The sequence below is a fragment of the Orbicella faveolata genome, unplaced genomic scaffold, assembly GCF_042242905.1.
Source record: "Orbicella faveolata isolate gen_17 unplaced genomic scaffold, um_ofav_v1 contig_34, whole genome shotgun sequence".
NCBI classification, from domain to species: domain Eukaryota; kingdom Metazoa; phylum Cnidaria; class Anthozoa; order Scleractinia; family Merulinidae; genus Orbicella; species Orbicella faveolata.
The window spans coordinates 11,357,118-11,378,319 of record NW_028301563.1 but is presented as its reverse complement, the minus strand read 5'-3'; the positions used below and the strand labels follow the sequence as shown (position 1 = coordinate 11,378,319).

The window sequence follows — 21,202 nt, the reverse complement described above, 5'->3', positions numbered from 1 at the left end:
TTAAACGGCAAAAAAAGTCATGTCACATGAGGATGGCACTTACTCTCCCCTCCCTCACCATGTCGAGACTCGTTGCATTGCACTGCAAAGCCTGCTGGGATATCGTTTTCAGCCGAGTGACGCAAAGGCGAGCAGACCTCATGTCTGGCGATTTAGTCCACTTTTGAAAGAAAACAAATTTCTTCAAAAGTGTGGGGTCTCCTCACTGATTCTTGTCGACTTCATAATCTTTCAGTTCCTTTTCACCTTCTTTTGTTATTACCGTCAATTTCCCTGCGGAAGTTGGCGGTAATTTCGAACAACACATCGAATCTTCTGTGGAGTCGACGGCCATTTTCAACTTAACTTATTTATTATTCGTCCGATTCGACACCATTCTACACTCGATCGCCACTTCTATCCGTCTTTTTAAACCATCTTCTTTCGATATTTCGCTTCTTGAAGTTCTGAGATCGTCGCGATGGCTCAGAAAACGCCAGTCAGCCTGATGAACGAACTTGCGAAAGCGAACAAGATGAATCCTGAATACAAAGTCATCGAGGAGAGCGGACCAGCTCACAAGCGAACCTTCACTGTTCAACTAACCCTGGGTGAAGTAGGCACATGGCAAGGCAAAGCAACAAGCATTAGAAGTGCCAGGCATGCTGCAGCCACCGCAGGTTTGGAGAACTGTGGGCTTTGTATGCCAGAAAAAGAAAAGCCTAAAATTCAACAATTCAACGTGACTCCAACTGTAGAATTAAACGTGCTGGCAATGAAGCTAGGCAAGCTGACACAGTATCAAGACCTGCAGCCTAAGATCCCATCGTACCACCAACCACATGTCAATATGGGCTACCATGGTCTTCAGATGCAACAACAGCTTACAGGAATGCACCACAACATGCCCCGTCCACGCTCCCCTTATGGCATCCCCCATCCAGGGCAGGAGAATCATTTTCGCCCTTACATCCAAAATGGCTACCGGCCCCGTTCTGTACTTCCTCGCATACCCAGGATCGCCTGTGTGAAGCTAATGGTAGGAGATAGGGAGTTCTATGGCGAGGGCCCTGACAAGCAAAAAGCGCGGCAAAATGCGGCAGAAAAAGCAATCAAGATCATGCGTGAGGAGCTGGCTGCTTCTGGACAAAAGGAGAGTTCTAGCAATCTGGAGGAACAGAAAGTGTTTGTTCAGAACGCTGAAGCCACTGTTAATGGTAACAAACCAGACATTACACCCAATGAAAGTGTCACTGAGGTAAAATCTGAGATCAGTCAAGTGTATGAGATAGCCTCCAAACGGAAGCTGCAAGTTGGATTTGAAGATGTGAAGAGCAGTGGTCCCCCTCACATGAAGCGTTTTGTGATAAGTGTCACAGTGGGTGAGTTTATGACCGTGGGCGAAGGTTCTAAGAAGAAAGACGCCAAGCTAGAAGCGGCAAAGAAAATGCTTGAAGAGCTACAGAAACTACCTGAGTTACCCAAAGAGGAGACCAGCTACAAGAACAGTGGCCGGTTTGTTCGTCGCGGGCCTCGTATCTCGAACTGGAAAACAAAGGGAGAGATAAATCCCTCCCTGAATCCAGTAAGTATTCTTGGGCAGATTCTACAGCGCAGACATGAGCAACCACCCATCTACCAAATGCTTCATGAGAAGGCTATGGCACATGACAGAGAATTCACCATAGAGGTGACTGTCGGGCAGCACAAGGCTACGGGAGCTGGTCCGAACAAGAAGGAGGCCAAGAAGAAAGCTGCTGAAGCTATGTTACAGCTGATTGGATTTCGCTCTGCTGACGGACAGCCAGCTGCAAATATCTCGCAGGTTAAACTTACTGTTCCAGCTTAGTACATATGGGTTATTGACCAAGCATGAGGTCGAGATGGCTGGATATTGGCCAAGTTTTCTTTTTTGTGTGTTTATGGACGGAGATGGAGTCAAGGTCTGGTATAAATATTCAAAAAGAAAATAAGGCCAATATCCAGCAATATTGACTGAACAAGCTTGGTCAATAAAGGATTTATCATATAGAAAAAGAAAACTATTTTCTTGTTACCCAAGGGGGCAAGATGGCACTATCTTGAGATAGCATCGTCTTGCCCATTTGGGTAGACAATCACAGTGCAGGATTCGGTTCATCTTGCCCGCTCACAGAGTGACTCAGCCTTATTAGAAATGTACTTCCGTCATGTTTCTTCTTGTCTTTTTCTAAGGTAAAGGTTAAGTCTATATACAAGCCAAGTGGCCCATCAGGCTGGAGCTTATCCCGGTTTCTGTAGCATGAAACGACTAGGAGTATTTCTACTCCCCCCTGGATGGGATGCTAGTCCATTGCAGTGTTACCCCCAGCATTAAGTTCACTGGTACCTATTTATACACCTGGGTGGAGAGAGGCGCTGTGAGAGTGAAGTGTCTTGCCCAAGAACACAACGCAATGTTCCCAGCCAGGGCTTGAACCCAAACTGCTCATTCTGGAGGCGAGCGCACTAACCATGAGGCCACTGTGCCTCCCAAGTGTCTTTTTCTGAGCTACTTGGCATTTTCAAGTACCTTGGGGACATAACTTGATAAATATCTTTTATAACATGTATCTTCTTGTAGGGAGAGAAAGCTGTCAAAACTGAGAAGAGTGATGCTGAACAGAAGGTCTCTTTTAATGGAAGTGGAACAGGCAGTCAGCCAGCCACCATTCTTGGCCGGCAGCTCAAGCCTGGTCTGCTGCCGATGGTTCCTGAACTGGCCAAACAGACTCGATCAGACATGATGAACTCCGTGGTTGCTCCCATTGCACTAGTGAAGCAGGAACCTCAGGTATGAACAACTATTCAAAGTGGCCGTTTATAGTTGAGAAAATGAAATATTTCTGTGTTTCTGTGCATGTCTGGGAGAATGAGAAATGTTACATAGGAACATAAGCTGTGCAGTGGTTGTCACACAGCTTTTTCTCCAGCATGAATCATACACAGTGAGGTCTACGCATATATCGTATTAACCAAGTGCAAGGGCCATACTGGGTGAATATCGGCCCGGGATCCATACAAAAAAGACCAAGGTCCTATATTCTCCCAGTATGTCCCTTGTACTTGGTTAATAAGGGATTTATTACGTGACTGACACTACCTGAGTCTTCAAGAGTGACCTTGCAGGATCATTAGGGACAGTGCCCGGCTTAATAGTTAAAGAATATTGGACTGGCAATGGAGCAGTCTGATTGGTTGATTTTAGTCATCAGCCCTCATAACTAGCTTAGTCATGTAATAAATAAACTTCTCAAAGTCATTAATTAAATGATTTGAGTTTTGAAGAAGGAAGTCATTGCATGACAGTGTTTGGATATCTGATCTTAATTAGCATAGAGTTTTACTATTTTTAATTATTTCTTCATTTTCTCCTTAGCTTAAGTTTTGATTGAGAAGTTATATCAAAAACTCAAGACTGTGTTTGACTGCGTTTCCAAGTACCTCAAAGTTTGTCGAAGATGCTCAACTACACATCACATTTTCAACTCTCTTCTCAGTGTTTGGAAATGTGGTCAAACACAGTCTTTTCTGTTGGATAATTATATTACTTGCAACTTGATGTTGTTTTTTTTCTGATTCCTTAGGAGCCAGCTCTACAAGGTGGGTTAAACCGAGCCCCTGGTGCCCCAGTGGTCAAGACAACTCCTGGGAAACATCCAACTCCAGTTCAAAAGCTTCTGCAGCTGGCTGAGGTTGAGGGATTACGAGTGCAATTTACTGATTACCCCAAGGTTAGAACCTGTCAGCTGTAAATCTGAAACAAAAATTCTGGTTTTCATTAAGGAACAGAAAACGTGTTTCATGTTTCTGTCAAGTTATAGAAACACAGGTGGAAGTTTGGGAGAATGAGAATTGTTGTGGGAACACAAGTCGACAGGTGAGAGATTCCACAGCTATTGTGAGTTCTCCCAATCTTTTACGAGTGTTTCTTTAACTTGATAGAAACACAGGGAACATGTTTTTGATTTCTTTTAGAAAACAATGTGATACGAAAAAGAAAGCAACTTGTTTACTTTGATCATCAAAATAGAAATTTTCCTTTCTTGTGCCATCATTGCATCAACAGCTTGAGCAAGTTCTGTGTTTCTATTGAGTTATAGATTCCTTACAGGGTGTTTCTAGTGTATTCTGCTATAAATAGTATGTTCCACATTTTATCCCTTTTAAGCTCAAAATGCAAATTTATACTCCTCTCTTCATGACATTTTGACAAGTGGAATGCCCTTCAAACAGTCTCTTTTTACTAGCAGCCCAGCAGGAATATTAAAAAATTTGCTCAGTTCAATAATATTGAATTTTTTGAATGCTGTTGTGTACATTGTAGGAGAGAGAGTTTCTCACACTGGTAACAGTGTCGTCCATTCCGCCTCTCACATGTTATGGGTCAGGAGCAACTGTGGAAGCTTCACGTGAGGAAGCTGCAAGTAACGCCTTGAAACCATTGCTTCAGTTGGGCTTGGATCACACTAACAAACTTAAATCCTTTGAGGAAAGCCAAGCTTCTTTGCAAGGTAAACTTTGGATTGATTTATTTGGTAAAAAAAGGTAAAGTCTGCGTACGAGCCATCAGGCCAGCGCATACATGTATCTCAAGTTTCAGCAGCATGAGGAGACAAGGAGTATTTTTGCTCCCCCGTGGATGGAATGCTAGTCCATCTCAGGGTTACCCCAGCATTAAGTTCCCTGTAACCCATTTATACACCTGGGTGAAGAGAGACACTGTGAGAGTAAAGTGTCTTGTGCAAGAACACAACACAATGTCCCTGGCCAGAGCTCGAACCCGTACCGTTCCATCTGAAGGTGGAGGCTAACCATGAGTCCACAATGCCTCCATTATGATTGATTCCAATGTGTACATCCTGTAATTTTTTTTTTTTTTTTACAATTTTATTGATCTTTTCTTGATCCTGCTTTTTTACAGGCGGTATTAAAACTCAACCATCTGCCACTAATGATGTCACTACCAGTGATGAAGGAAGAGAGAGCCAACCAAAGAAAGATTAACAGCAACTTCCTACAAATGAAATGCTGAGAAAGTTAAGGGATGGATATTTATGAAGATCTTGATTTGGGGTTTGATTTGGACTAGAAAACGAATGGAAATTTTCTGAAAGATTTTCCTGACCAGGAAGAAAATGAAAACTGAAGTCTAAAGTTATTAATGTCTGAGAAAAATGGCTGCCCCAAGCTCTTAGTTTAATTCCCTAGATTTGCTTCCATTCCAAGAGTATGATTTCTTTCACAATGTTGAACTTGGGAAAAGACAACAGGTTGGATAGAGCATGGGTAAAGTTTCCAAACAGTGGTCACACATATCTTCTCCAGTTTGTACAAATTCTTTTCCCTGGTCTCCATAGATATTATAACATACTGTATAATATATTATTATTTATTGATGAATTCTTGGTTGCAACAGTTGCAATTTTTTTTCCAAGGTCAGGAAAAAGTAAGGGAATTGTCTAGTTAGTAGAAACCTAAGGTCATCATCAACGGAATTGGGGAATTCTATTTTACAGTGGTTACAAGTTTTGATAAGTGTTGTTGATAATGGCCAACTTATTCAAGGCTCAAAACAGGGCTGTCTAGTCATCCAGGAGAAGTAGATTTTGTTGTCAGGTTAGTAACTTTTTATTCTCACTTGCCTAATGCGCAACAGTCAGTTGAAAGTTGTAGAATTTCAGAATTTTTGAGAATTCTGTTGGAGAGTTTTTGTTTTCTGCCTGATTGACAACCATGAATCAAAAAGACTTCTATTGCACCTAGATACCATCCTACTGAGTGACTGTTGTACGAATTCTTCTAACTGGCCTCTGCATATTGTTATAATGTTAGTTGGGAGAATTTTGACACACATCAAGACAATTCCTGTGACTCAGGTGACCACTTTTTTTTACTCTGCTATCATGTGCATTAGCTGTAGTGTTAATGTTTTAAGGGAAAATTAAATTGAGATGAAAAAAAAAGGTTGTATTGGTCTAAGTTCTGAATATGATGTTGATTGCTGATCTTATCACATACAGGGTAAAATTACTCAACTAACTGGCAATCTTTAATACAGCCATGGCCATCGCTTTGCTGTCCCATCAGTTGTGATGGTGGCCTTTTCTGAGTAAAGTAGATTGACTATTTGCTAAAGTCCTACCTCATCTAGTGCTTGTTAAAGAGGCAGTTGTAAAGCATTATTTTGCATGGTTACATATGGCTTGGTTGCTTTTTACATCAAGAGTAAGGACTTTTAGTTACATTGTGATCTGAAATGTCAGTTTTATTCTCACTCGATGGAATGTGAATCGATGTTATTCATTATGAACCACATACCTTATCTTCGAGTCCTTTCAAATTCTTTTTCCAACAGCTTCATTGATTTTTACAGCTGCAAAGTTGTTTCATCAAGTGATATGAGAAAGAACAGAGCATAATGTAACATTTCGCATCCACAGTGGCAGTTGACATGAAACTTTGAATTTACCTTATGTAAGTAGTTGCAAAATGTTCACATTTTGTGATGTCTTACATGAACAAGACAAAAAACATAAACAAACTCTTGAGAGTGTGTTAACATCTGCAGTGTTCAGTTTAGGAGCAGATCTCAAGCAAAACACCCTATCTGGGAAGTTTATGGACAACTTCTGATGATGTAGTGTGGCACACATCACTTGATCCATTGCAATTTGCAATTTCTCATCAACACATCCAAATCACCCCAGAATGCATAATTTGCTAAGCATGCTTATTATTTCATGCGTGGCTAGTAATGGATTGAGTTATCATATTTGTGTATGCAAATTACATAAAAAGCGAATAGTTTTATTGACGTTCGGCCAGATTTGTGATATGTCTGGCCAACATAGAGATTTGAAGGGACACATGTCCTGCTATGTAATAAAAATTATTTCCAGCACTGGATAGGGTAGTTAAAAACACACATCAAGAGGAGAATTTTATCAGAGTGGCACATGTGGAAAGACGTTTCTTACTAGCCAGGGAGTTAGATTTATTAAGCAGGAGTTGGGTAACATACTCAGCTGCAGCTTGAATTTTACCAGTTGTGAAAGCTGGGAAAGAAGGATATGGGTAGATTTGGAAGCTAGTACAATGTACCTGCCTATAGACAAAGTAAAGGAATTTCTGGATGTTTCAATTCTTGATTTAGTGTTTGTTAGTGATTTTAAGAATATGCCTTAATCTTGTTCATGTTGTATCAGGAAACTAAAACAATGTAGTCACTGGAACCTCGAGATGTGGGAAACTGCAGTTAATGTTCAAGCCTGTAATACTCCTAAAAATATTAAGACTGGTCATAAATATATTACATATTATATATAAATTACTGCCCTCTGTGTATAATTGGATCTGAGATCAGTTTGTGCCAGCACTACTGCTTGGCTTTGTATGTCGTGAACCATTAATGTTGTAAGCTAAAATATTACAGAAGTGTAGCAGCTCTTGTAAGCTTGTAATTCTTGTTTGGGGCTAGGGGCATTTTTTAAATAGTTTGTTTTATTGTCTTTTCAAAGGGTATCAAGCCATTCATGTGAGACCTTACAAGAGCTGCCACCTGACCCAAATATTAACAATACTAATTTATTAATCTATGAAATTATTGAAGCAACAGTTCCTTGGTTGCAATTGTTCTTTAATAAAATGCCATCATTGGCAGGCTTGTGTTTTTGGATTTCCTTTTTTTTTACCAAGTTTCTAGTTTGAAGTTTCATCCATAATTAAGTTGAAAATATTTTCAGAACTTAACAAAACATTACCAACTGTGTTGTACTTCTAGTCTTAAGGTCTACCAAACTTTAAATGATTGATGACAAGTCATGTAATGTTGGATATCCAATGTTATTATATGGCAAGGTAGTCTTGAGGTAAATACCAGCGTTCTGTTTGGTACTTTCTTGGTCAGGATTTTGCCACGCGGACCATTTCTATGGAAACAGTCATATACCATGTATTTTTTGTTTTTGAGTGCTAAAATAAAAATACAATTACAAACCAAACAGGAATTAGAAAAACAAATGCGACAACTGTATACACCAGGGGCCCGTTTCTCAAAGGTCCCAAAAAAAGTTTTCACACCCAGGAAGCTGTAGCAAAATCTCAAACCATATGATTGCAGAGCTGTTTTATTCATGTAGTCCTAATGTAAACAGAGGTTTCATTCCTTAAAAGAAGTTTCAGGTGTATAGACCTCTCTGTCTTTAAATACCGATTAACTAAAAATGGCTTTTCGGGCCCAAAAAGTTTCCGGGTCTTTCGAGAAACACTGGCCCCAGGCCTGTACACGAGGGAAATATTGTAAGAATTTTGACAAAATGCAAGTGAAATTATTTCTTAGTTTTACAAGTATATCATTTGATTATCTTTTAATCTCTCTTCAGTTCCCCAGGTCAGGGTTTGGGCTAAACCTTTTAATGTCATGGGTGACAAAATTACACTTCCAATAGTGGGTTTTTAGATTTGTTTACTGTATTGAGAAATTTTGTGCCCAATGTTGCCGTGGCCAATTTTGTAATTTCACATGTGAAAATAAATTAACACTGAAACTTTGTGCCAAAATTAAGGTGTATGTTGTCACCCATGATATTGCAACGTAAACTACCCAACTGTTACTAGAATGGGCCATGACAAACACTGCTTGTATAGCTCTGGTGATACACATTTCAGACGAGAAATGAAGTAATGCCTCCCCCGAGAAGACCACCATACCACAGGGACAGGGGTGCTTGTCAGAAATTTTGAAAAGAACCTCTAAGGTACCTAGATCTTGTTTTGTGGGTGTGGCTTGAAATGTTTTTTCACCCCTAAGAGGTACAAGTTCTAGAACAACACACAATCTCCTGCCATACTCCTGACTCTATACCTTTTTGGGTACTGAGTTAAAAACCTTTCGAGGCTGAACACCCTTAGAGGTACCAAAACCGCGTTTTTTAACCCCTTTAAGGTATGACCAGCACCCCATCCCTTGTTATCATGGGAGTTTCCCCCCCCCCCCCCTCCCCAGGGTAAAAACATGAGTTTACCGGGACTGACTCTGGGTGCCAAACAGATGCTCATTTGACATGAATTAGAGTTTCCCCTGTGTATGTTGACAATGGTCACAGGTAGAAATCATACTGTATAGCCAGGGTTTGATGCGAGAAATGTCAGTTCAGCTTAACTCACTGGGTGACAGTCTCTTGAGGTAGGCTCCCATGTGCACAGGGGACTTTTGGTAGAGGGTATTAACTCACTGGAATATTTCAAGCTTCACACAGTGGGGCTAACTGGACATATTGTGAGAGGATCCCAAAGACCGATAAGTACAGATTGTAAAGAGTAACTGTTGTTGTACTTATTTTCCTATTGTGTAGTTCCAGAAAATATCCATACCTCCCCCACAGAAGGGAATTTTTCTAAGTCCCCCCCACCCCTCTGGAAATTCCGATTGAACTTCATACATTTCTTTAAATTTTTAGGTCTTACAGAACCCCCCACACCCCAGGAAATTCCAGTCCCTTCTGTGGGGTGAGTATGGATGTTTTCTGGAACTGAACATTGCCGAGGTGCTTTAAAAGAGACTAAGAGAATTCAGTTGCACAGGACTAAGACAAGACTTTAGTTAGTGATGACAAAATAAGACTTCACAAAACACTTGTAATCCTTTATTTCAAGGTGATAGCGTAATAATGCTTGCATTGCATACTTACAACGTATGTAATTAAGGTAGAAAATGTTGTCAAGGTATTCCAGGCTGTTATGCCACTTACTTTACCTAGTTTAGAACAATAGACAACAAGCTTGGGCCACAGTGAAGCCTCCATTAGCTGACGAAAATAAATAATCAGCTAAATGGTTCTGTCTTAGTTCTTCCTCTCTTCCAAGACTTCACTCGTTTAAGGGCCCATTAACCGATTTATGTGCGTGCTCGGGCACGTTGCTAAGGAGGTGAAATTTCACTTCCGGTTACTTACGTCAGCCTGAGCGCAGAAAATAAAAATAACTCAATAACTTCCAAATTCGCTCACATTTTAGATGTTTTTCTTTGTGTTTCACAAAATGCAAAGTAAAAAAAGTACAAGCGAAGACAAAATAAGAGAAAGACAAAAAAACAAGAGCAATAGAAAGAGAAAAACTAACTCCGTGTGGCTTTGTTTGATCTTACCGAAGTGTGCTGGTAGTATAGTGTCAATTGCGCACGCGCTGATAGGGTAACTTCCAATATAAATCGGGCGTACTTCCGGTTTCTTTAAATGCTAAAGGAAAGGCGGTTTTTCCTTAAATCCAGCCTTTCTTGACGGATTTCGATTAAAGCCAACATTGGAAACATAGCTATGCATTCCTTTTTCAAAATCATGCTTTTTTCAGAAAATTACAAAATTTTTAATATTTTGAAATTCTCTCAAAATCTGACCTTTTAGAAATGAAACAAAATCTATGCATAGTGTGAAGAGGATTTAAATTAAAATATTAAATCAATGAAAAAAATTCCGATAAAGTAATTTGCCTAGGAGCCTTTGCGTTTTTTCAGTATTAGTCACATGACCATGGGTGTGGCCTGATGACATCATCACTAGTGTTGCTGATTATGAAAAAGTCAAAACTCATGAAAATAACTCTGAACTAACTAAAAATGACACAGTTATATAAGAATAAATTTTCCCTAGCAACAGCTCGAAAAGCTCGGTTAATGGGCCCTTAATACAAGGGAATCACAATTAGTTCTACCAGACAGAAGTCAGAGAATCTGCCAAACCCAATCCCTTTCCTACACTGTGGGGTAATATGCAGTGGATCACAACCAATGAGTGAGCCCTGTAATATTGATTGACATGTATAAAGTTAACTATATGAAGGCAAGTGTTATGCCATGCATTAGATGTACATATACCCGAAACAAAACATGGAGACAGCAGCCTGCACTGTCTCCATATATAACAGTCTACTAACAATAATTACAGCCAACTCCCTTATATAGAGCCAACGCATATCAAACCAATTACAGCCATACTGCCGCAATGAGAGAAGCAAATCCTGGAAGGAGAAAAGGTCTTTAAGTAGAGAACATCATCATATGTCTGGCCAGGGAGGGACTCTCTACATGCCAGGGAAATGGATAACTGTCACACTGTAGCGACCTTGAAAGTGCATGTTTCTGGTGACCCTGGGAGAATACCTCAGTGTAATATCTGCAGCTATGATTTCAAGAAGACTGTAAACCAGTGTGTATGAATACAGTATTAATACCAAACTGCAAGCAATCTCTACTCTCCTCCCAAAACTTGGAATTTTGAGCATCAAACTGCAAACTGTTAGTATTGCGACGCCCACTTTTTGCACTAAAAGCTAAAAGGGCGTTGACTGCATTAATACTTCTTTCTTTATACGGAATTGAACTGTTATAAAAAAGGGTCATTGAAAGTAATATAATTATGCAACCAATTACTGGCATTGTGTCTGTGTATGCATAAATATCATTCTACTTTTGTGTACAATATTAGCATTCAAATAAATCAAATTGATTGCATCAAAAAGTAATTTATCAGAAAAATAATCTCGAATTTGATTGAATAACAAAATAATTTTCTGTCAACCACCTGTACTTTTTCAATCTAAACCTTCCCACATAAAAGCATGGTACTTAGAGATTTAGCTATAGCAGCCAGCTGTAAGCATGGTAGATGGTTAGCTACTTGAGTACACATTACAGATCTATCACAAAGAAAGATCCACGTGCACACATTTGAATGCAATATGCACAATAACTAATTGTTTTGCTATTAAATAAGTCTGTTGGAAACAAGTAGTCCCTAACAATTAGGGACGACTTCAATTATTGATTTAACACAATGGCTAAAATAGCCTAAATGACTCGTGGAATGAATCAATAACCACTGTCAGAGCTGTCATTAAGTTTTGAGTCACCTGTAGCCTTGTTCTCCACACCTGTAGCAAACTCGTTATTTTGTGGATAAATTCTATCAACAACAGGTAATTTCTCCCATGACATCGAGGGAAAATCAAGCATACTCAGCTGTAACAAGTGTTACTGGTTACGGCCCTTAATGACAGCCCTGAATTGGCGACTGTGCTTTATATCAGCATACATTTGTGTAATGATATACAAATCAAAGTGTGCCTTAAAATGTTCTTGCCACTGAAATCATAAGCCCTAAACTTTGCCTAGCTAACATAATAAGCCACTTATAACCCCAAAATAGTTACTGTTAAATACAGTGGATTACCCCATTATACTGGTCACCGACAGGCCACAAAAATCTGGCTGTATTAATGGACTGGCCAGATAAAAGGGGTTCTTTAAATAAGAAAATGACTGACTGAACTTTTGTTCGGGCCAGGATACAGTGGCATTGATAAGAAGGTGGCTGTATGATAAGGTGGTCACAAGGCAGGGTTCCACTGTATAATGTAAACCATTTCAAGAAAAAGAAAAAATGTAAACATAATTATTTATACAGTGGTTACTTTCGGCTCTTCCTTGTAACTGTCCTTCGAATTGGAAACTTTAATAAACTGCGCAACTGGAATAAGCTCTGTCATATCCTTGTGTTCGTTGGGAGTGCTTCCATCCATGATTGTTGTCTGGGATGTGGTTTCTGGGTTTGAGTCACCATTACTCGACTCAGCTACCGGCAGTTTGTAAAATTTCCAAGCAAAGAAAAATGCTACAGCAGATAATAACTTGAAACCACCTCCCACTGCGAACATCAAATACCTAGGTGAAAACAGCAATATTTAGTAATTCAATGCAAGTTAAATTATTGCAAAGGCATAAATTGGATGGTCATGGTTCAGTTATTAAGAAAACGCATTTCCTTGTCTCAAAAAGTATAAAGAAGCACACCATCAACCTTGTGGTGGCCTTGCTTACTGCAGTCATCCAAGGGTGAGAAAATCAATGGTGGATGGTCAACAAAAAGGTAAGGTACAACACACAAATAATATAATGTTATTTGATAAGTAAATTATTAAACTCTCTTATATATTATATGGCTAGCTCCATGAGCAGGCAAGATGAATCAAATCCTGAATGGTGATTGGCTACCTGGGTGGGCAAGACAGCACTATCCTGTCTGCTCGGGACTACCCACTGTGTCTTGCATGAAAAATGTTCCCGAAAGCCATATTAATAATAAATCTTTTATATTGCCCAGGCTTGTTCAGTCAACATGGCTGGATATATTGGCCATTCTTGTACCCAGAGGCCGCACTCCTTTTGGTCAGCACCAAGAATCACGACCTTTGGCCAGACCCGATTTTCTGAGTATGCGCAGGGAATTCATTTCGTATTCTCAGCCAATCAGATTCGTCAGATTTGATGGAAAGTCTGTGAATCACAGACTTCTGGTGTTGAACTAACCCAGAGGTTGCGATTCCTGGTGCTGACCAAAAGGAGAGTAGCCTCTGGGGATGAGAATGGATATTGGCCATTGAGTTCTTTTTTGGTGAGTTTACAGACCTAGACTCCATCTTGGTCCACAAACTCACAAAAATATCCAGCCACCTTGACTTCATACTTGCATGGTCAATAACATTATATATTCAGTGTATAATACAAGATGTTTAGGAACGACTGATTTACCTGAACAAATCAGTGTCATATTCCAGACAATTCCTCTCTGCGCTCTCGTCACAAGGATCCATTTGGTGTAAGCGACACGCTGCGTCAATTACATATCCAAAGATGATTGGTGACGGTATGAACGCCAAAATACGAACAATCAGCTGGTTAATACCAAGCGCAAAAGACCCTTGACTCTCGGGAACACACCTAACAGCAAAAGGAATTATTCAAATATATATAATTTATTATTTAATTTAATTATTATTGATTATCAACCCCATTTATCTTGGCCTTTTTTTGTTCATGAGCCTAGCAGGGTGAAAGGATACTTTTGTACCCCCTGGTAAGTTTAAAAACATTTGCATAATAATTATGCAATTAAATTAATTAATTAAATTAATTAATTAAATCAATTAATTTCATTAATTATTGTAATCAAATTGTATATGGTGTGTAAAGCATCCAAACTTGTTTATTTTTAAGCAGTGATCAATGATCACATATCAAACATGGCGCATGTCTCTTAACACAAAAATTTATTGTCCAGCATAATTTTCAAAATGTCCACCATCTTGAATTTCCAAATTCTTCATTCAAATAGTTCAGAACAACTGTTAAGATTTAGAGTGCAGTGCAACTTAGTAATCACCGTACCATACCACCATGCCCCTACTGAACATCAGCTATCAGTAACGATATGAAGTTACTATAAATAGTGATTTACAATAATTAAATTATAAATGAAATTAATATATGATATAATATTAAATAATAATAAAGAAATGTTCAGCATTCATCATAGCATATTAAGTTCTCCTTTCTCCAACCCTCAAAAATTGGCATGCCCCTCCAAGCCCAATAAAATTGTACATAGCAATTACCTTAGTGTTGCTGTGGTTGCAGGGATGTTGTTAGAAAATGTAAAAATCATGAGACACAACAAGCAGATCAGGAAAGGAATAAGAGCATTACACTCTGGTTCACAGCCGCTACCTTGAACTCCTTCGTTTGATAGGGTCGCAAAACAGCTGCAGTTTTGATAAAGCTGTGGAATAAAAACTTATAAACATTTTATATTTACATGTCCCTTCACACAGAAGGGACATGGGGTTTCAATAAGAATGATTCTTTATCTACTTGCCTTTACCCATCTTTATTGCCTGATCATTACCAGATTCAATTAATAAATAATCTAAACCAGAGGAATCTCAGTTGTCCTGAACAGTCCCCCATTGAAATTGTTATTCTCAACACCTGTCTAGTTGGCAACGCATTGATATTTGAGGACAGGACAGATTTTTATCACTCTTGCATCAAAAAGCTAAAATATTGTCAGAATCTAAATCAAAGTTTACAGTTTTCCTCGAGCTATGCTCTCAGAAAACTGATCACTTCTCGGAACAAACAATGTCTGTGGACAAATATCCAAGCATATTTCTGTGCCAAATGGAGGCTCTTATTGAATATATATCTACATGTAACAAACTTTGAAGGATTAAATAACTTAATAAAAAATATTAAATCATACCAAAATAACAAAAAATTAATACCCTTACTTTGTCACCCAGTACATCATCTGCAGAGCAACCCGCATAACAGGGAGAGTAGAACGTTAGCTGATCTTCTTTGGAACAAACTGGTGAATAGTATTTGATGTCGCAGTTACACATGGCATTACAAGATGAAGTAATGTTGACAAGTGATGAACTAGAACTAGAAATAAGAGAAATAACATCAACCAACACCTGAAAAGGTACATTCTTTATGACTGGCAATCTCTGATAACCAAATTGTACCTTAGTTATTTCCCAGCAAATCCGTTTTTTTTAAGTCGACAGATTTTTTGTTGGTAAATTGAGACAATAGAGTTCCATCCACTTTAAGTTATTATTTTGGCATTTTAAGGCTTCTTTCTCTATTTTATGTTTACAAACTTTTAGTTAGGGGGTGATTACATGGTGAATTTCAGCCCAGACTGAAGTTTTGGCCTATTTAGTCAAAGGGGGCAGTGGGGTGAAGGGTTAGATTTCAGTTCAGTTTCTGTCTAAGTTTACCCCTTTCCAAACTACCCTGTTTTTAAACCAACTTTCATTTCACCTGGAGGTTTGAAAAATCAGGTTCTACTGTATTTGATCAACTTCCTGAGTATGTAAAAAAGATTGCCGTAAATACGTGAATTAGCACCCGGGGCGCTCATTTCAAATTTAAGAGAAGACGGGGGAAGCTTATTCAAGGGAGGCACTTAGCTAGATATGATATGATCGGGTTTTTTGCAATATACATATGTGTCTGTTCCTCTGAAGTCTCAGAAGGATCTTGTCTCTCTTGAAGAACTGCATAATATAACCCATTTAGCCAATCTAGGCCTGCTTCACAAGGTTGGTTGGACTTTAGGCAATGAATCAGCAGATCATCACTACCATCTGTTGCGATGGTTGATGCACAGTGCTTGAATGAGTTGACAGTCACTTACTTGTGATTGAACAGTACTCTTCCATTTAATGGGTGGAGGGGAGGGGGCGCTTATTCCAGGGGAGGTGCTTATTTTAAATTCTGGCCAATAAGAGGGGCACTTATTTGAAGGGGGTGCTTATTTGAGGGGAGGCGCTAATTCAAGGATTTACAGTAAGTGACTTTTTTATAAATTGAGTCTTTTGTTTGACAAATGACTGTCTGGTAAACCAGTTTTGAATACCTGTTAATGTATGGATCTGTGACACCCACATATGCTCTGTTAGGGCAACCAAGAAAAAACCCAGCAGTCCATAATGTCGCCAACGAGGCAATGATGAAACAAGCTTTGATTATTTTATCACATGTCCAGTTCATTCTTTTAATAAGATAGCCACCAAACAACATGCCGCCACACCCTCCAGGCACCACTACCAGGCCAGTATATGTACTTGCCAGTCCAGCTGGAATACGAAACTGTGCCTCCACAAATTTCGGCATGAACGTCGAGAATCCCCCAACAGCAAAACCTTCAGCTGCGGCAGCAAGAGACAAAAATACAAAAGTTTTGTTTGTGAGAAGTGCCTTTAATGATGGAAGCAACTGTTTCAATGTGTGTGGCATATTGTGGTCTTCAACAGTGTCTGAACAGGCTTGTTTCTCAGCGCGGATTTCAGGAGTTCCTGGAAGTTCCCTGGGAAATGCAAGCAATGGAAGGCTGACCAACACAGATAACGTGCCACCAACCACATAACCCAGCCACCAGGCGCCAATGAAGTTCGAGTCCTCTGGTGTGAGTTCCACGCCCTGGGGCTGAAACAAAAGATGTGGCGACAGTAGTTATAATCATTGATTACTTTTAAATTATCGTGGCTAAAAGTAAAATCTCGTGCCATGTTGCACTTGAACTTGGGAGCAAGACTGGGTAATGACCCTTAACAGGGTAACAAAGCTCTGATTTAGATACCTCCCCTTCCAAAAAGATCTCGGTCTATGATAAATTTAATGCTTTACTAAAAGCTGGTTTGTAGTAACTAACTTGCAACCCATTGCAAGGCCTGCTGCCCACAGGCCAGGCCAGAAGATGTACACTACAGTCTTTAAACTTAACCTTATAAATTCTTGGTTGATTAGACTGGATTTAAGTCTGCAGACTGCATATTAAGCAATTTTCTCAAGTCTAGACTGTCTAATAACATCTTCAACAGTAAAAAGCATGCAAAGAGCCCAGCGATTCTCAGATTTTTCTTTGTTACTAAAAGAACTCAGCTAAATGCAGCACATGCATAGTTAGTCAAAAAAAAATTGGGATTGAATGCTGTGAATACCTTTCTCAAAAAATATGTCTATTTCTCAAGAACCACCCATTAGGATTTCAGGAAATTTGTCAAGAAAATGCTTTGAAGAATAAGTAAATGGAGTATCAAAAAAAAAATGAATATAAACAGAGGAAATTATAGATATTCCAGTTATCCTTCAACAAAGGATAATTAAAAATCTAGGGTTAACATGTGAACATTGTTACAATCTTGTTGTCACACACATGCGTACACATGCGTACACATGCGTACACATGCATATGATGAAGAAAATCTAATGACTAGAATTTAAAATTGGTTTTGCTCATTTCAGAAAATCTGATTTTCTGAAATGAACAAAACCAATTTTAAAGGCCTGTTTATATTTATCTATGTTGCCATGGCAATGGCAGATATGTCAGCTAAACCATCAAAAAACTAATATTTGTGTTGTTAACTTGCATCTTGCCATTTTTGGCAACCAAAGGAAAAACATGAATAAAACACAGGTATTAAAAACTCTGTGCCACCTTAAGTCAAGTTGTAACGTTTTACTTTAAAGTTATGTTACATTTTGCAACAGAAGTTGCTATACTTTGTCACATTTTGCATTAGCTGTCAAATTTTACAGCATGACAGGGTCACAAATTATGAGTGAAATGATCTTGTTCACTGGACTTTTGTTTGACATCCTGCCAGTAGAGGCGTTTCTCGGACAAGACACAATGTTCTCAGTTCCCGGCGGGCATGGATCCTACGGGGGGATAGTACGAAGTGCCCGTGTCAAGACCTAAGTCTTATCTGCATGTATATGAAAATACTTACCTGTTCAATGTCCACATAAATCTTGAGAAATTCCCCTCCAAGCAAAAATCCTACTGCGGGTCCAAACGTGGCAATAGCATACATGATTCCAAGAAACATTCCTGATGTAGAGTGGCGAACATTTTCGTCAATGTAAGCCGTACCCAAAATATACACAGGGGTTGCTCCGACCCCAATAAAAAACTCCGCCAGTACAAAAACGAATATATGATACCAAACAGAACTTCGGCATATTAAGTTCGTTGGAAGAGAATCTATGGAACAAAGGTTTGTTGCACTTGAACCGGGCTCGTACGGGCCTACAAGGAGATGTGGAAGGGCAAATAAAAAGCACCCAATTCCTAAGATAAATGCGCCGATACCGAGCCATTTTGGTTTGTGATGATGGCCGTAGTAGCTGACTAAAACAGCCATGATCGCAGCAGCAATGTCATAGCAGCTCACCACAACCCCAAGCTCGTTAGTCTTCAACGAAAAACGTCTTTCAAGCGAAGAAATAACAACCCCCTGAAACCCAGATACGATCATGCCTTGCGCAAGCACGAACCAGCACTGGAACAGAAGAAACCACCTTGGTTTGGCAAAACGTTGAAGAAAGCTTGGCCTCCAAGACACCAGTCCGCAAGAAGGAGGCTGTTCTTCGGCTTCCAAGTCGTCGGTTAATCTGTGATGGTTTGATAGATTTCCATCCGCCACCGTGTTTTCGCCCATTGTTCACAGTCTTCTTCAATCAGGCCTAGGCGAGTTAACTTAAATCATGCAAGTCCGCAAGCAAGTTATTTACTATAACGTCGCTGATCACTTCTTGAGTAAACATGTCAATCGTTTCTAAAAAAAGAATGACACGAAGTACCTGGTTAACGAACGTACAATGAAAATATATTGAGATTCCGTGAGATCGGCTTGGCGTATTGAAGCCTTTTATACACACGACTTCGGGCAAAAGTCTTCGTAATATTTGTCAACTCATGCTGCTAAGAATTTGTGTTTGTTTACGTAGGGAGGTTTGCTCGGGGGTACATGCACGTCAACCTCAACCAATGGACACTCAGAATTTAATTTAAAGGCTTAAAACAAAGACGGGACAACATCACACGAACCGAACGTAATCTTCCGCGATCAATTTTAGACAACAGGCTATAAACGCGACGCGGGAAAAAACAGTTGGTGGGAAAACTGAAATTATTTTGGAAATGACATTTATAACACATTTGTATTTTAAAGTATCAATTCTATCAACTGTAACAGAATGATATTGTTAGCTCACCTTATAACAACACAAGACGCAAATGTACACAAACATATTGAGATTTCACGAGTAAGCTTGTCGAATGAAACCTGCTGGAATTTGCGCGCCCACAGTTCAGTTTTCAAGAGTCACGTAATGAGCTTTTCTGTCCCTGAATAAGTCCCTCGATCCTCATATATTGGACTGCGTTGTTTGAGGTAACCCTTCTATTTCCGACAAAAGATTTCCAAATAAAAGGTTTTGTTCTGCTGAAAGGCCGATGCAAACGGAAATATTTTCAGTGCCTTCAAGCATCTCTCAGTTGGTGATTTACAAATATGGGCATCGGAGCGTGACATGACGTAACATCGTCTTAGTTCCTTTGATCTCTCAACTACGTTCTCTTTTGTCTGGTTGCCTCGGAGGTCTTATTTGCCTGGCATGTCTAATTAAACCCCTTGAAAAATATTCATTTCTGGAGATTAAATGCTCTTGAAGGAATATGGCAGTTGGTACTTGGTGTGGGGAAAATACAAATTATTTCGTACTTGTTCTGTCATTCAATAAAAAAATCATTTTCTAAGCTTCGGAAAATGAAATAAAGTATGAAAATGTGATTATCTAAATCCCTCCTTTAATGATAAATTAACCGTAAGAAGCCAGTAGAATCGACATGTCCGTGTTTTCCAATACCGGCTATAAGGAAACGCAACCTTTTTTTCGTTTTGAGTACTCTGGTTTCGAGATTAACAGGATTAAGCCTTTCACGGTGGCCTGTTCACGTTCCCAGGCAACAACAATAGTTTTATTTTTTTCCTACTACTGTAAACAACTAAAAGAATTTACAAGATTATAATTATGAATAAATAAATAAACAGTACAGTACATACAGTAGTGGGACACCCAAAATAACTAAAAAGCTAAACTAGTTGGGTGACTGTAATTATAATAATTAAAAATGTGAGAGTCAGGAAAGAGGCACAACAAACACATTGGTACACATAAATATCATAAACTTGGTACAAGAGTAAATATACAAAACAAAACAAAATAAATAGATATAAACCATCAAAATATCAGGAAAGATTAATAGAGAATAATGAAATGCGAAGTTAGTTCTTTTTTAAATTGATTAGAAGTACAACACTTGAATCTTTCATCGAGTCAGGCGATGTGACTCATGTAGAATTTTTACCTAAGAAAAGAACTCATTATTGTACATGTTAAACGCTCCATCGTGCCGCAAAGCGCCGATGTTACAGTGATTTGGGTACCCCCGTTTTTTGGGTACCCCGTACCCATATCCCTAGTGTTTTGGGTATCCCTACTGGTTTGGGTATCCCTACTGGTTTGGGTACCGAAACCAGTAGGGATACCCAAAACACTAGGGATATGGGTACGGGGTACCCAAAACACGGGGGTACCCAAATCACTGTGACATATAACGACAGACAAAACACATTCACGCGCCAAAGTTCCTTGTATGAACATGCGCTTGGTACCTATCGATAACCCATGAAATGCACGTCATTTTAAACAAGTAAGTCGCATTCTAAACCTCGGATAGTTCGGTGATTGAATAAAATCAATATGCGAGGGAACATACTGAGATACGGCCGTCACGCAATACGCAGGTCTCAAGCTGTGAGTGACCTCAGTGTACGGTTGCCTGTCTGAAATAAACTTTGTCTTTAGCCTGCGTAGCAAGCGTTTCCGTGGGGTTTGGGAGTAAAGAAAGACCGAGGAACGGGATTTTCGGTGTTCGGTCTTTCTTTACTCCCAAACCCCACGGAAACGCTCAAACGCTTGCTACGCAGGCAACTTTGTCTTAGACTT

At 39.3% G+C, this 21,202-nt stretch overlaps 2 protein-coding genes across 3 annotated transcripts; one reads left to right on the top strand and one right to left on the bottom strand.

The window, feature by feature from the left end:
- Positions 1-107: 107 nt before the first annotated feature.
- LOC110050112 (double-stranded RNA-binding protein Staufen homolog 2-like) lies at positions 108-7,659 on the top strand. Its single transcript, XM_020755995.2, has 5 exons — positions 108-1,804; positions 2,582-2,791; positions 3,585-3,731; positions 4,325-4,511; positions 4,922-7,659. The coding sequence occupies exons 1-5, from the start codon at positions 461-463 to the stop codon at positions 5,002-5,004; spliced, it is 1,971 nt and encodes a 656-aa protein (XP_020611654.2). The 5' UTR covers positions 108-460; the 3' UTR covers positions 5,005-7,659.
- Positions 7,660-9,622: 1,963 nt separating this feature from the next.
- Positions 9,623-19,709, bottom strand: LOC110050138 (solute carrier organic anion transporter family member 4A1-like). Of its 2 annotated transcripts, XM_089270828.1 has the most exons (7): positions 19,406-19,709; positions 18,139-18,966; positions 16,260-16,828; positions 15,121-15,277; positions 14,446-14,609; positions 13,583-13,771; positions 9,623-12,715 (listed from the first exon to the last, which is right to left on the bottom strand). In XM_089270828.1, the coding sequence occupies exons 2-7, from the start codon at positions 18,847-18,849 to the stop codon at positions 12,451-12,453; spliced, it is 2,055 nt and encodes a 684-aa protein (XP_089126954.1). In that variant the 5' UTR covers positions 18,850-18,966; positions 19,406-19,709; the 3' UTR covers positions 9,623-12,450. The 2 variants fall into 2 exon arrangements, with proteins under 2 accessions (XP_089126954.1, XP_089126955.1); XM_089270829.1 differs by lacking the exon at positions 19,406-19,709 and having other exon boundaries at positions 18,139-19,139.
- Between the last annotated feature and the right edge of the window lie 1,493 nt (positions 19,710-21,202).